This window comes from Ascidia mentula, chromosome 3 (assembly GCF_947561715.1).
Source record: "Ascidia mentula chromosome 3, kaAscMent1.1, whole genome shotgun sequence".
Lineage (NCBI taxonomy): Eukaryota > Metazoa > Chordata > Ascidiacea > Phlebobranchia > Ascidiidae > Ascidia > Ascidia mentula.
In genome coordinates this window covers 514,447-530,112 of record NC_138568.1, presented here as the reverse complement: position 1 = coordinate 530,112, position 15,666 = coordinate 514,447, and the positions used below count along the sequence as shown (strand labels likewise).

Sequence of the window (15,666 nt, the reverse complement as noted above, 5' to 3'; positions counted from 1 at the left end):
GCCTCAATGTTTTTGCAAGTTTTTAGCTACAAAAAACGTTTAAATTGTTCTTCTGTTCTTTACTGCGGCCACCACAAGGTCTAGACCAGTGATTCCCTAACTTTTTGTTGTTGCGTACAACTTGGAGGTAAAACAATTTCGACGCGTACCACCTAGTTGAGTTCGGGATCACTTGCGATTTTTTCAATTCGAACTATATCCGCTAATTACGGAAAGGTGCTCGCGTACCACCTGGAATGCGGTCGAATACGCGTACCACCGGTTGGGAAACACTGGTTTATGGTAATACGCACGTATATTCTTGTGTAAAAACTACTTGCGGAAATGACGAGGACAAAAAACCTTGATTATTTTGAGTAATGAACGGCTTTACCTTGCTTACTCATGATTGGTTGATTTTGATGTCAGATCTCGACTCTGATTGGTCGATTGTTATGACGTGTGCGGTCGTTACTCATGTTACGCCTAATCAGTATCAACAAAATCGCCTAAAATCTTGTTTCTCGGCGTTCTCGAATCTTCCTCGGCAACTCGCGCGATCTGCATAATGCTGTATTGTGCAGAGACAACCTGGCTCTGTGACGTAACAACGTCAGAAGCAACACGTTTCAATCTCAACAATGATGTCATGTGTTTTGTTCGGTCACAAACAGAGGCTCATTGTCTACACTTGGCGATTTTTTTTCCTTTTACGTCGATATTTTTCTCTCCTATTTAAACGAGACTCGCATCAAAATGGCCGCAGACAAAGCAAGCACAGGAGACATCAACAGTGCTGAAATCACTGACGACCATGGAGATGATTTTCAAAATTTCAGTCATCTTTGTCTTCACCTCCTCTGTCCAAGGGCAGAAAATTTACAATGTCAGTGAAGATTTTGAACGAGCAGTAACCACTCCACCGTCACGGATACGTAAGAATGACCACCTTATTGCGGATATAATAAAAGGGAATGATTATGTGAAGCGTGGAGGTTGGTAAAGATGTGTAAAAATTATTAAACTCTGCTTGGGACCAGAAATAACAGCTTGCTGGAAATTTGGATCTGTTTTTTTAATGAGATTTAGCGAATGTTTTATTGGATGCCATTTTACTCCCTTTCTAAACTTGGTTTTTCTAAAGTTTTTCTTTAATTTCAACGCAATCACACTTTCCATTGATTTATTGCAGAGGGACTTTTCAGGGTGGTGAATAACCGCCATGTTTGTCAGCACCAAGAAAATCGTTATCTTCGTGACAAACACTGGATCGACAACGAACGATGCCGACACTGCAAATGTCTCGCCCCTCTGATCATCCAATGCACACAAATGTAAGTTGGAGTCTGTGGTTATGTGACATCGTATTGTGGCGTGAGAACTGGGAACGATTGAGACCCGATAATTGTCAAGACTGCATGGATTTTTCTAATATCCCATAATTAAACTCAGCATTTGTGGGGTAAATTTGTACATTGTCAGTCGTTTTATTTTAGAATAATTTAGAATAAAGTTATTGTTTTACGGAAACAGTTACCTGACATGGTTTCTGGACATTTCCTTTTGGAACAAAACAAGCAACAAAATTTGAAGCGACCGTTGTCTGCATTAAAATAACCGACATTCAGACGTTTAATTGCGCAACACTCTCATTAAATATATTTTGTCAGAACTCTTCTGCCAAGACGAATTCCGTCAACTTGTCAAAGGGATCCGGCCGACAGTAGAAACAGCTTCATTCTCCCAATATCACAATGCCTGGTTCCATTGGTTCAGCGGAACAATCATCGGCGACCTTGCCAGGATCGGAGGTTTAAGAGGAGGTTTGAGAGGAGAATATGGTTTCCCGACCCGAAAAATCCTTCTACTTCAGCTCGCGCTTTCAAAAGAGGAAACGCCAAAAGGCAAGCGGTAAAAAGTGGAAGAAGAAACAAAATCGCCAATTTCATGCACGAATATTCTTTCTGAATTGAAATCGTGGACACTTTTTTGTTCTTCTTCTATTCTTCTTGTGTAAAATGTGGCACTGTTTATTTGTTTTGGAAACACTTTGTGTATTTTTTTGATTTATTTATTCCCGAATATATTTATTGACGCCATTGTTGTTTTGCGCGAGATTTTGAAATAAATTTTGTTGAAACAAAAACGTGAAGAAAATTACCCGATTTTTTATTAAAAAATTTTGTAAAAAAAATTAAAAAAATTGCCGTTGTAATTTTCCAACAAACCGATGCTTTTAAGCAATGCTGCCTGAATATTCGACATTCCACAACTAAAACATGCGTACGATAATACCTTTACCTGGGGGGAACGGTGTTAAATGTTAAATGTTTCCATAAACATATTTTCACATAAAACGACAAATAAATATAAAAAAATTGTAATGGCCGCAGCGTGTCAACAAGTATATTTGCTTTTAACTATTCTTGCTAATTACGTATTCGCTATCGGTTTGAGACTTGACAACCTTGTTCTGTCAAACTTAAATTGTAAAATGGTTTGAATTCGTGTTTTCTGTGGTGCACGCACACCGAAAAAAATTCAAAACTCTCAAAACAAGTTTACGAGTTGAAATTATTGACAATTGCATCAAAAAATTTTCCTTAATAGGATTATTTGATTAATTAAGCCGGAGGCAGCGCCATATTTAGTGGCTACGTAATAATGCGCAGCCGTTTGGACGTAACAATGCTATTTGTTAGCGTCAGAATGCGCCAATCGAACGCGACGATTAATCTTGCGTTTATTTAGGACAAAACAAACGAAGCCCCGAACTTGACTGCTTCGCATTCTGTTAATCAATGGCTCATTCATAATCGCTTGTCGTACAACAGTCCTCCATTGTGCACATTATGTGACGTCACAATTGGGGTGCTACTTTTCGCGGAAAACGATTCGATTTGCATCTCAAAGGAATTTGGTCTTGCCTGGCAGGTAATGCTTTGACCTTTGAATTTTCAGGAAAACATTCTTGGGTTGTCGTGGAATAATAAAGTTTTATATAACTGTTTCAGACATGATAATTAGAGTACATCCCCACTAGATTGCTTCCTGATTAACACCAAAACTTTGTCACTTTATCAGAAAAAGGTTGGAACTCATAACCTAAATTCCCTTTTATTCCAAATACACGCGTAATGTAAGTTGTTCACATGATATTGAACTTACAGTGGAATAGATTACAGAAAAATAATTTAATTACATGTCAGCATTCTAGGGATATATAGTGCTTAGGGTTTGTGCAGTTGACTGGTTTCACTATTGTAACCTCCAATGTTCTTGCAAAGACAACAGGCGGAAACCAAGGCTGCAATCTAAACAGGAATGAGTGCAATTTAAACTTACTTAAGCATCCAAGTTTAAACTGAATACACTAAAATGTGTAAAAACGAAAGTTGAAAAACGCCAACGCTGGGAGTCGAACCCGCGACGAAATATTTACCTCGAAGAAAAGGCTGCCGATCGCGAACCCGATGATGATCCAAAACATCTGGCTCTGATTTTTTTGGCATCCCCCTTTGTGTAAATCGGATGAGAGCAATGTGCAGGTTTTCCCGTTCGCACAACAAGAGGCTGGTATGTTACCTCCCCAATCCCCAGGTCCATTCACACCGCAACATGCAAGCTGTGAAAATGTTGACGGTTACTACAGGTCAAACAGGGGTTACATAAGGACAAGTTTTAAAAACAATTAATGTTCAATGACCAAGAGATTCGGTGAATTTATGGCGTTTGTGGTGCTTTGCAACATAAAAGACTTTATTTATAAAATTGCTGATTTGTGGTATTTTGGGACAAGCACTGATATGGATTTGGTATGTAATGTTGTATTCATGATCAACGTACAGATGTTTGCAGAACATCCCATCTTGTCATCTCAACAGTGTTGCTGATTGTTGCTGGTGTGATTGCCCCCAACTTCGGTATCGAAACAGCGATCATTATTATCACCGCAATCTCTCCCAGGAGGAGGAGCAACACCAGGGCGAAGAACTGGAAACATAACCATAAATACGTCATAATGACGTCATGATCGGTGTGGAAAACATGGAATAACGATAATATTACTTCAGAGTTATTGACGTCATATGAGCTATCCACGGTCAATTGACGTCACACTAAATACCTTCAGGAGTGAAGAAAAAAAAAAATAATCAACTGTGAAGAAAAAATATAACTCACAAAACCAAGCAGGCATTTGTTCTCAAGGGCAGCCCCTAAGCAGCCGAAGAATCCGCACACAGTGATGACAGCCCCGAGGACAATCATCACAATCACAACTTGGGAGGAGTTCGGATTGCTCTGGAGGGTTTTGAACGCATCCGCACTCGTTTTCACCCAAATTCCCAAACCAAGCAGAATCCCACCGGCAATCTTCATAAAAACATGATCAGATATTTTGAATCGTCTCAAATAAAAAACAAACGGATGATTTGGAGAAATGAACAAGTCTTTGCCGCCCCCCAGTGGTTTATTTTGTTTACTAAAGGTTGAATTTAATTTTTGCGCGGAAATTGATTTGCAATTTGAACAAACCTGCCGTGATGCAAATTAATTTTGCATTGTATTTAATTCTACATCAAAATATCGAGTCAAACCATTGTTGCGTAACCTTAATTTGCATAGTGACGCAACACGGAAGATGCTGACGTCAGAGTGTTCAATACTTACAAATATTAGAAAGTTGACGATAAAATGCAAAATCTTGCAACATTCCATTCCTTTGGTTTGCATTTTGACGGAGTATTTTTCACAAATTATCAACGAATTAACTTTTTTCTGAACAACAAACAAATATAGGTACCACAAAGTGGAAATCTGTGTGCCTGCTAGTCCACCAGCTAGCACAGTGCCACATCAACAGCTGCACTGATGAGACCTTACAGGTCGAAACAGTGCGTGTATACACCCTGTCTGCAGCTCTCATTGATTATTATGGGTCTTTTGCGCATAAAACAAAATATAAATTTTTAATCAGTTTTTCCAACCGTTGCACGTTTTTCCGTCATCTTTTTGTGTTCCTGGTGATAACTTAATGACTACCTTCGTTGTTTACATGGCGGTATTTCACAAGTCTTAGTTTTGTGCTGGTTGGTTTTGCTACGGCTGCAAGGTTTTCATCATTGAAACCACGATGAATTGCTGAACGTTTTTCTATCTTCGGCCTTCTAACACCCAGCACCTAATGCTCACCATAGTATGCGTCACTACGTTGCAGCGAGGCATATGCTGGTGCCTTTGTTAAAAGTCTAACCGACATTTCGGTGTCATTCAGTCAAGTCTCGGTTCCTGGCAAACATTGATCAAGTTTCGCGGAAACTATTCAGGACCTTGAAGTTTTTTTCACGAAGTTTCAATGGAAGTTTTGACAAAACGCGTATTTTGTCAAACAAAGACTTCGCGATTTTTTCTACTGTTTATTCGTTAATTTTGGCGCAATTTAAACAACAACCAAACTACACGTCCAACGGTCTGTTAAAGGAAAAACATCTGAAATCTTCAACTCCAACTGACTGTAACTAACACCCCCTGTTGTCCCATCACATCTGCCTTCATAGTGAGAGCTCGTTCTATGTGGGAAGGGAGGTTGATGCTGACAGGAAGCCTTATTTACTTTCAAGATTTACGTTTCAGGAAATACATGCAAATATCCCTCCCACATCGCACACTAATTACCCAACGGTTTTCTATATAAGCTGCTGTATGTAAGTTTGAATATCGGCGTCAAGAAACACAGATATTGATGTCTTTTATGCCCTAATGACATCGTCAAGTTCTCAGGCGGCGTAATGGGTGGAGTTGACTCCATGAAACACGTGTATGTTGTACCTTAAGTTGAGGAAACACCTAGGTGTTGTACCTTGGAAACATTTCCAACACATAGCTGACGTCATTGTGGGAACTGATTCTTTGTGATCCCTACTCTTGTGTTTCATTGAAATACCCAACTGTTGGTCTTCTGGAAATATTTTTAACGAGGTTTTGTTGCAACTCTTCCCGCACCATTGAAATTTCTTCAAATGTATTAAAACAGACTTCACTCCGTTTGATGCATTGTTTTTATTAGTTTTTAAGTACGATGAATTGAATCGGTGTGAGGTAGAAGCTGTCTCCGAATCTTCGTTGCAACGTTTTTAGTCCAAATCTGCAAAAAGAAATCTGGTTAATGGAGGATTTGTTGAATGTTTTTCACCTTTTTAACCCCGAAACTATGAATAACGCAACTTGTGGGTGGAAAATATTTCTGTTAAAGTTTGAAATTTTGTTTTAAAACTTTTTGTTAAACCGGTTAAAAAGTAAATGTCGACTTAATTTTACCTTCCAGTCCTTCGAAATAATCCTCCAACGCGTCTTTTACATCCTGAACCAATTGTTGGCGATTTCTATGGCGGGAATCCCAAAAATCTTTGGAATCCCAGAATTTTTTCTTACTAAAGGTTTTAAAAAACAAAAAAATTAAAACTTAAAAATATTTCTTGTCAATAAATTTTGAACAAAATGCTGCCAATACTTTAAAGTAACTACTTCAATATCCTAACATCTCTTCATGCATGAAACTGATCATTTAAAAAAAAAAAAATTTTAATTCGCGAAAATTCATAAATTTTTGTCACATCTTGTTTGTTTTTGTAAAATAATTGGTTGTTGTACTTTAAAGTGCGCAAGAATTTTACACTCACCCGGATTTATGTCTGTCCGAGAACATCTCCGTGGCTGATGTCACACAAGCAAGCAGAACACACAGGGTAAGAATAACCACAAACTTTGCCATTCCAAGAGACTCTTCGCTGTTTTCCGTCAACCAGTTGTTCGTTGTATGCTCTCAGCTATTGTCTCGCGCCTTTATAACGTCACAATGACTTATTTTTGTTCTAGCATGACATAACAAACATCCTGTGTGAAGTGAATCACGTGGTACGTTCCGTTTATTTCTTGTTGCTTATTCTAAAATTTAACGTAGAAAATTAAAACCAATAACAACATGTTTGGGTGCGTATAGGAAGCGATTGTTTCGTAATAATCGCGAAGCGCGTCATTCGCGTTTGTTCTAGATATTTTAACGACTGCTTCCTGCCGGAAACTTCGTGTGCAAATCAGCGTGACTTGTCTAAATGTTCCCAAACAATATTACAACTGAGTTTTGCAAACTAACCGTTCAACGTCACATCACATATTTACAGTGTGTTTATATTATAGATACCACGTGATGTTTGTTCATCAGTTGTTTAAAATGGAAGTTACTGAACTTGTCTGTATCGCATTAAGTATATTTGAAAACGATTGCCAGATGCACGATAAAACTTACGCCTGTATCCCAAGTAGTTTATTGGATGTTGTTGGATTCGAACCCTCAATGTCTGGCTCGCAAACTAAATCATATACTAATTGCTACGAATCCCGATCTGGTTTTCTTCCTTAAATTTCTGGACCCTGGGTGTCAGAACTCTTTATACTTCATGTGGTAAACATATTTTACAATTTTTGCCGCTAGTGGTCGCTAGCGTTTCGGTTGCAAGTGATGCGTTGCGAGGAATGTGAGGATCGTTTGATGTGCAAAGTACGGGGGAGGTTGGGAAGTTTCGGGCTTGTGTGTGCAGCGGAGCATGACACGATACAATGGTTGCGTGCGGGACGTCCAAATGGAGTGTGTGAGTATGAAGGTAAATGTTCCGCTGTAGTTTAGTTTCTGGTAAACTTAGATAGACAAGATGAACGTTGTGGAAATTGAAAATAGGTCAGAAATAACAAAATACGCAATCTATGTTAGTAATGTTTGCCTGGTTTCAGTGGAAAGGAGCTTCAAATAATGAGGCCTCGTTGGATTGTTTTGTACGCAACACAGCTAAGTATTTGTTATAACGCGTGAATTACAGGTACGGGAGGTTGTTCTAGCAAGTTTATTGAGTGATATTTTATCGTATACAGGGGCGAGATATAGTGCAGAATGCTTAACGTCCAAATGTGATTTTCGCCGTGCAATCTGTGTTATCATATATTGCTTATACACAACAAAATTAGAGATGTTATTTTAAAACAAATTATCTACTGAAGATTATGAGCGCTCAATCCATACGACTCTGCTTCCAATAATTTGTTTGCAATCCTTAGATCAGAAACCCTCGCCTTTCTTGCTCACGAGATCAAATGTCAAACTCTGGGTTTCGTTTCCACGTGATTTCCCCAAAAACGTAAAGGAGAATCCTCATAGAGTTGCAGCGGTCGGATGCTCAAACTATCTCTACTCCTCATTTTTATGCGCGATTGTAGCGCTCAGCTTCAACTAAGCCCACTTATTAGCTTTAACTAAGCCCGCTTACTGATGCAAAGTGTAGCATCATTACGTTATGGCGTTATTTGTGTAACTCTTTGGTAGGTTTCACACTAAAAAATTAAGATCGGTTTTCCTTTAACGATTAGATGGCGATGTTGTGGAATTAATTACACGTGTTCATTGAACCGTATTGGATTTCTCCCTGGTAACATGCAGATTTTGATTTGATGACGTAGGTTTCACAGCTGTCAGCAAGCTTACTTCTAGCCTGATAAAGTTGTTCGGATAAGACAATGTTGCCGTTGTCAGGGCGACAAAAGATTTCTTGTAGAATTGAATTAGTCAACAATATTAAAGTGTATTTGAGTTTGTCAAACAAGGAACGGATTGTTGTTAAGTAGAAGTTTTGGAGAACAGTTCGTGTGACTTGGACTATAGATTGTAACTTCAAGGAAATGTTTTTGTGTCAGATGTAATCTCTTTTGTAGGCTCCTTTAAATTACTCATGTACGTGGCAATGCAATTTGTTGACAAGAAAAAACTTTCACGTGAAATTGAAATCGAACCGAGCAAAGCCACCCTAGGACACTACAGATGTTTGCATGATATTGCGAGAAAGTATGAGAGGATTTCAAACCCCAAGTTTGCACCCGCGTTCATGACAGGATTGTTAAAGTATAGATAATCGTAAAAGCACGTCACCTAACATCCACTCGCTTTTAAATCTTATTCCTCACGGTTTTGGAAAAAATTGATTTAAAAAATAAACTTTTATCGGTCAAGGTTGGGTAAATATGATTGCATGTAAGCTCATTTGCACATAATAATAAGCCTGATCGTAATCTTATGTTCACAAAACCTTATCTTTAAAACCAAAATTTAGTGCCTTATGAAGTGACATGTTTTTTGGTTTTTGGAACATCAGTTTCGCTTCTACATTAAATTTGATATATTACACTAAGTAAATTGCCATAACATTTGGTGGTTCAGTTAAATTAGTTTCAGTTTCGCTACGAAACTAGACACTATACAGATAATTGTAAGCAGGAAGTCAAGCCATGGTTTCGCCAACAGCACTGGGGTTGAACTCACGGGGAAAACCGCATTCCTCGGCTTCAGTCATGCGTGTAAATACACCTGCCTACTTTTTTACCCAGACACAGAAGAGACAATCACTACAATGACGTCATAATACGAGTTGGGGAAAGAGATTTTGAGGCTAACAGGATGGTGCTTGGGAGTTACTCGGGATTTTTCCACAAGAAATTCACTACAGAGGTTTTGAATGCAATTGTTGTTGGGTTTTTATGCTGTGTAATTGTTTCAAATACAAGTGTATTTAAACAAAATCACATTACCGGATGTACCTAAAATATGACACTTTTACACAAATTAATCCATTGTCGTTAGGAAATTTATGTGTAAAATATATAACATAGCATGTTTTCTTTAAAAACGTCTAAAATAATTCAAAAACTGACGTTGTTAAAATAGAATTACGGTTTCAATCTTTTATATCTTCGGCTTTAATGAATGTTATCACTAACTTTCAACTTGCATGCATCCAAAAGTTAAAAGTTTGCAATACTTTACGTCACAGAACCATGATCGGAAGGCTGACGTCATCACCATCGATGACGTAAAAGCCGATATAGTTAGTGAATTGATAGAGTTTATTTACATGGGTGAGATGACGATATCACGTGACAATGTACTGGATATCATGGAAGCCAGCGAAATACTCGAAATTGAAGGTGGGATATGATGTTTGTGGAAGGTGGGATATGATGTTTGTGGAAGGTGGGATATGATGTTTGTGGAAGGTGGGATATGATGTTTGTGGTGCGCGGAGTTGCGGACAAACCACAATGCCACGACCTTTCTAACTAAACTCACGCTGACTTGTTTGAAAACTTAAGACTAGTATAAAACCCCCCCAAAAATGGTGATGATATTAGTGACAGTTAATAGATCACAGTTTACCGGTGCCCATGCCCTTTTCATTTTGCATATTAGGTGTTCAAGCGCGTTCAAGTTCTTTGGTGCAAAACCTTGATCACAAACATGTTTTGTGATTAAGGTAAAAACTGGTGAAAATCAGTCCTATTGTTGTATTTACAAGTGGTAAAAACACTTTACTTGCAATTCGTCGTTTCACAGTATGAGTTACTGCTTCACCGCTTCATTTAATTCGTCACTTTGTTGCTCAGACGCCAAAGTTCGCTGCACTGAATTCCTGACTCACGCCCTTACAACTTCCAACTATCAAACAATTCGCTTAATCGGTCATCAATATAACTCCACTCACCTCATAAAAGCCGCCAATGACGTCATAAAGAGATGTTCTGTTGACGTCATACGAGGGGATGGATTTAAAAGGATGGCATCGGATGAGCTGCACGCGATTATCAAAAACAGGGACAAAATGGTATGAGTGAAAGCTTATTCTTACGGAAAACATTTTCTAAAAAATTCCAAACAACCAAACTATTTTAAAAACAATTATGAAGAAAATCCCCGAAGAGGAAATGTACAATAAGCTCATTGGATGGATCCGACATGATGTGGATACGCGCAAGGATAAACTTCCGGAACTGATGAAATTAATCAACATGGATGAGTTGTCGTCTATGTTCCTAAACAATGTTGTTTATCATGAGGTAAATTACGAAACGTTTTTTATCTTGCCTTAAACCTGTGGATTAGAAAATCACGTCATCAATTCCAGAATTATTTGTTAATAGCCTTTATTGCGTGAATCAACCGACATGTGGCAGAAGTTCGTCGAAATCTTGCACAAGCGCATGGCCGCAATGACCTTGAGCAGGAATTCGTCCGGATACGAAGGTCAGAACAGAAACAAATCAATAAATTTAAGTCTTGACTTAAACTCTTGTTAGTTTTTATCAAATGTTTTAAATCCACAGAACCTCAGGGAAAACTTCTGTTGATCGGCTCCGACAAAATCAGCAACTCAGTTCATCAGATAGAAATCGCGAGTCGACAGTTGAAAACCTTCACAGTTGAGTTATTTAAAAAGTCGTAACGGTCTTGTGACACTAACGACTTTTATCTTTAAAACACATGAGCTTTCGCGAGACCCTATTCGCTTCATCCGGTGTAAAATCATAGATTTTCTTATAATTGCAATTAACATTTTCTATGTTTTGCGTTTCATGGCTCGAATATCTCCAAAGTTTACATTTTGTATTGCATTTCCAACAGCGACATATTTTATTCGATGAAATACTGAGAAAAGAGATTTTGATTTCTTAGAATCGCCTATATGATCTCTATGGCTGACAGAGACTCAATAACGGATTAGTACGAAATATGATGAATAATCCTAAGTCGTCTGTCTGTCTGTTTAAAGTTCCTACGACATATATATTATGAAATACTGCTGACAAATCGCACCCTGACATAGCTGGTGCACGCGCATGGAGATTTTGACCAAGGGTTTGTGTATTTCAGGGCAACATTACACCGAGGTACGACTCGGCCGCAACCGTCGTTGATCACAAAGTGTTCCTGGCCGGAGGTCAGGTTCGTATGGGTGTTAACGTGACGAGCTCGATCGAATGTTGCAACTTACGTGATGACGAGGTCAGATGGTTGAACCTGAGGCCGATGCACCAGAGAAGATTCTGTTTCGGGATGACGTCAATAGATGGTGGGCATTCTTACGTTTTTTTAAGGCGTAAACCAAAAGTGGTTTGAGTGTAATCTTATGGTTCGTTTGTCACTTCCCCAAATACTGCCATGAACCATTTGTTGGTAAAAATGTTAAATTTTATTGAAAATATACTGAATACCACATCCACAGGTTGCCGGTTCGAATCCCACTTGAAGTTAATATTTTTCCATCGGGATTCTGGGGTCATGGACATAGTTTTGTAGTAAGGCGTCAACTTTAACAATTAAATAGTTAATTAGTGTGACCTTTCCGTTGACCTTCAGGAAACGTGTTCGTTGCTGGAGGAGCTGATCAGGATTCTCAATTCCTCCCATCATGCGAGGAGTTATGTGTGAATGTTGATCAATGGATGAAGAAACCCCCCATGAAGGAGAAGAGGACAGCTCATGCCTTGGTCACGTGCAATGGTAGAAAATATTTCCCAAAAATTTTATCCACGAACTTCCGAATGAGATTGTGTTGAATTATAAGTTTGGAAAAAGATTTAGGATTCAAAATTATTAATTTTTTAAACTATAAACTTTAAATTTTTTTTTTTTTATAACGTTTCGACATTGAAACCGACGTGCAGTCGTAAAATATAGGTTCCAAAATGTCAACTGCTTGTCATGACCGCAAGGGGCAAACCAACACTTTTCCAAGTCTGTTCTTAAGGCTTTTCGATGACCCCTGTATGTAAGTTGCTTCTGGCAACAGCAGCAAATCGTTTCAAACTGCCAAACATCAATTTAGGACCAAATGTCATTCCAGAAACTAAGTCTTGTTTGTATCGTTTTCTCCGAACACCACCCGACATGAAATGACGTCAAACCTCCATTGTTTGCCAGGATGCATCTTTTCGCTTGGTGGCCACAATCGCATGCGGCCTCTGAATATAGTGGAATCATACGACCCAAGAGACACCAGGTGGCGATCTGTAGCTCCCATGACGTCATGCAGGCGGTGGATGAGCGCGGCTGTTGTGGGAGAACATATCTACGCCATCGGTTGGTAGTTCGGTTAAAAGTGTTGAAAGTGATTTAAAAAACGCTTGCTTGCAGATTTTGATTTTAAAACTAACAAATAATTTCCATGAATCAATGCTGCCGTTAGGTGGCGATGCGGATGGCAGCAAACGTCAACCCCTGGATACTGTTGAAAAGTACGACCAGAGAGCTGACCGCTGGATGGCAGTCTCCTCAATGAACTCAAAACGAAGGGGATGCCGCGCATGCGCAGTGGGGAACAAGATTTATGTGGCAGGGGGGTAAGATATTCAACACTAATTAATTGGCAAAGTTATTTTTGAAACTCTTGTTGATTGAAGCTCATTGATGTGCGGAATTTGGCCTAATTTTTTTTTCTATGACATAATTGCAATCACGTTTTGGACGGCGATAAAAACTCAAATATTAATGGAGTGATTTTTCCCTGTTTGCTTACTTGTGAGCCACACCGGGCGTATCAAATATATTTCGCCCAAAAAGTTAAATTCTGCCGGAAAGCGAAGCTCGACATGTCACTGACCACCAGGATAAATTTGCTTGTGATGTTACGTTTGAAACACGTCTACATTAATATTTTTGCACAGCGCCGACACCGATACGAAGCACAGCACAATTGAGGTCTATGACGTCACAACCGACCAGTGGGTGGTGGATTTCGAAACAAACGAACAATTATTATACGCGCCTTTGGTAGCTTGGGTATGATTACGTCATCACACTTGCCGAAGCAATTTGCATATGTTGACATCAAAACCTAACTAACGTTCCATCTTTCATATGTAACCGTACATATACCTACCCCCAGTTAATTATGGTTATTTAAATGTTGCAATTTTTTTCTTCCTTATAAACATGTTTAGACATTACATTGGGGTATTTGTTTTTTATTAACAGTTTTTACTTGGTACACGTTCTTTTCTCCTTTTGAATAAAATATTATTCCAGAAGGGAATTGTGATGAAATAAATGTTTGTTTACTTTATTATCAATAAATAGGGGAAACCCCCCTATTTGACGAAGTTAACAAGAGTTTTTCAACAGAAGAAGGAATGTTAGGTAGATACATTGACCACATAACGGGGGCATCGACGCAAACCAGATTATGACGTCACAATCGCTTTTAACAATGGACAAGGTTGTGCGTGCGTCAAATGTGCGTGAAGTGCGCTGTAGTCTGAAACGTGTCAACTGAACCGTGAATGTTTTGAAGAATATAATGTGGGTTGGGCCCAGATTTCAGTTATGGTGTAGCCTGGAAGCATTAAATACTCTAATGTGGGTTGGGCCTAGATTTCATTTATGGTGTAGTCTGGAAGCATTAAATACTCTAATGTGGGTTTGGCCTAGATTTCATTTATGGTGTAGTCTGGAAGCATTAAATACTCTAATGTGGGTTTGGCCTAGATTTCAGTTATGGTGTAGCGTGGAAGCATTAAATACTCTAATGTGGGTTGGGCCCAGATTTCATTTATGGTGTAGCGTGGAAGCATTAAATACTCTAATGTGGTTGGGCCTAGATTTCATTTATGGTGTAGCGTGGAAGTATTAAATACTCTAATGTGGGTTGGGCCTAGATTTCATTTATGGTGTAGCGTAGAAGCATTAAATACTCTAATGTGGGTTGGGCCTAGATTTCAGTTATGGTGTAGCGTGGAAGCATTAAATACTCTAATGTGGGTTGGGCCTAGATTTCATTTATGGTGTAGCGTGGAAGCATTAAATACTCTAATGTGGTTGGGCCTAGATTTCAGTTATGGTGTAGCGTGGAAGCATTAAATACTCTAATGTGGGTTGGGCCCAGATTTCAGTTATGGTGTAGCGTGGAAGCATTAAATACTCTAATGTGGGTTGGGCCTAGATTTCAGTGATGGTGTAGCGTGGAAGCATTAAATACTCTAATGTGGGTTGGGCCTAGATTTCATTTATGGTGTAGCGTGGAAGTATTAAATACTCTAATGTGGGTTGGGCCTAGATTTCATTTATGGTGTAGCGTGGAAGCATTAAATACTCTAATGTGGGTTGGGCCCAGATTTCAGTTATGGTGTAGCGTGGAAGCATTAAATAATCTAATGTGGGTTGGGCCTAGATTTCATTTATGGTGTAGCGTGGAAGCATTAAATACTCTAATGTGGGTTGGGCCTAGATTTCAGTTATGGTGTAGCGTGGAAGCTTTATGTGTAAAATAGAAATTACTTTAGTTTGGTTTATTTGTAGTGACCATTTGTATTTATTGTTTATTTAGGTTCTGTTCTGCTAAAAATCGAATTGATTTTGTGCGAACAGATGTTTTTTTGTAAAAGAAGTTTCAGTCTTTTGGAAGATGTTGTTGACTCTCATGAGTCTCGGCAATTTCGAAATTGTGTGCCAATGCCAAAAAATTTAATAATCTCTGAAGATATTGTTCAACATTGGTAAGATGTAAAACGTTTCTAAATCCTAAAAACTATTTTAATACTTGCTTTAGCATCCTAAATGAAGTGGCATTCGGTGAGAAGGAATTTACATTCTCAAATACTCTAGAGAAGGTTAGTTATTATGCTGTGAATATTAAAGAATGAAACTTGCATTGTCACAAATTGGTCTAAGAATCTGTGAAGTAGTAATAAAAGTTCTATATTCAGGCACATGAACACGTTTTTGTTGTATTATGGAAGTATTTCATTTGTGCTTTTATTTATTAGTGGTATGGATCCAAACATGAAGCAACAAATATGCTGCATCAATTCAAAAAG

General features: G+C 38.6%; 3 protein-coding genes across 5 annotated transcripts; 2 read left to right on the top strand and 1 right to left on the bottom strand.

Annotated features, from left to right (window-relative positions):
• The first annotated feature begins 754 nt into the window (after nucleotides 1-754).
• LOC145893932 (uncharacterized) lies at nucleotides 755-2,119 on the top strand. The gene is made up of 3 exons (XM_082982336.1): nucleotides 755-974; nucleotides 1,172-1,313; nucleotides 1,650-2,119. The coding sequence occupies exons 1-3, from the start codon at nucleotides 794-796 to the stop codon at nucleotides 1,945-1,947; spliced, it is 621 nt and encodes a 206-aa protein (XP_082838462.1). The 5' UTR covers nucleotides 755-793; the 3' UTR covers nucleotides 1,948-2,119.
• Nucleotides 2,120-3,098: 979 nt separating this feature from the next.
• On the bottom strand, nucleotides 3,099-4,754 carry LOC145893931 (tetraspanin-9-like). Its single transcript, XM_082982335.1, has 5 exons — nucleotides 4,651-4,754; nucleotides 4,162-4,353; nucleotides 3,826-3,972; nucleotides 3,422-3,604; nucleotides 3,099-3,293 (listed from the first exon to the last, which is right to left on the bottom strand). The coding sequence occupies exons 1-5, from the start codon at nucleotides 4,711-4,713 to the stop codon at nucleotides 3,210-3,212; spliced, it is 669 nt and encodes a 222-aa protein (XP_082838461.1). The 5' UTR covers nucleotides 4,714-4,754; the 3' UTR covers nucleotides 3,099-3,209.
• Nucleotides 4,755-7,616: 2,862 nt separating this feature from the next.
• LOC145893923 (kelch-like protein 7) lies at nucleotides 7,617-13,881 on the top strand. Of its 3 annotated transcripts, none has more exons than XM_082982327.1 (12): nucleotides 7,617-7,640; nucleotides 9,409-9,529; nucleotides 9,852-10,005; nucleotides 10,462-10,679; nucleotides 10,762-10,911; nucleotides 10,996-11,098; nucleotides 11,179-11,273; nucleotides 11,726-11,924; nucleotides 12,212-12,355; nucleotides 12,776-12,934; nucleotides 13,041-13,194; nucleotides 13,519-13,881. In XM_082982327.1, exons 2-12 carry the CDS (start codon nucleotides 9,479-9,481, stop codon nucleotides 13,637-13,639), a joined length of 1,548 nt encoding a protein of 515 aa, XP_082838453.1. In that variant the 5' UTR covers nucleotides 7,617-7,640; nucleotides 9,409-9,478; the 3' UTR covers nucleotides 13,640-13,881. The 3 variants fall into 3 exon arrangements, with proteins under 3 accessions (XP_082838453.1, XP_082838450.1, XP_082838452.1); XM_082982324.1 differs by lacking the exon at nucleotides 7,617-7,640 and adding an exon at nucleotides 7,672-8,926; XM_082982326.1 differs by lacking the exon at nucleotides 7,617-7,640 and adding an exon at nucleotides 7,673-8,869.
• The last annotated feature ends 1,785 nt before the right edge of the window (nucleotides 13,882-15,666 follow it).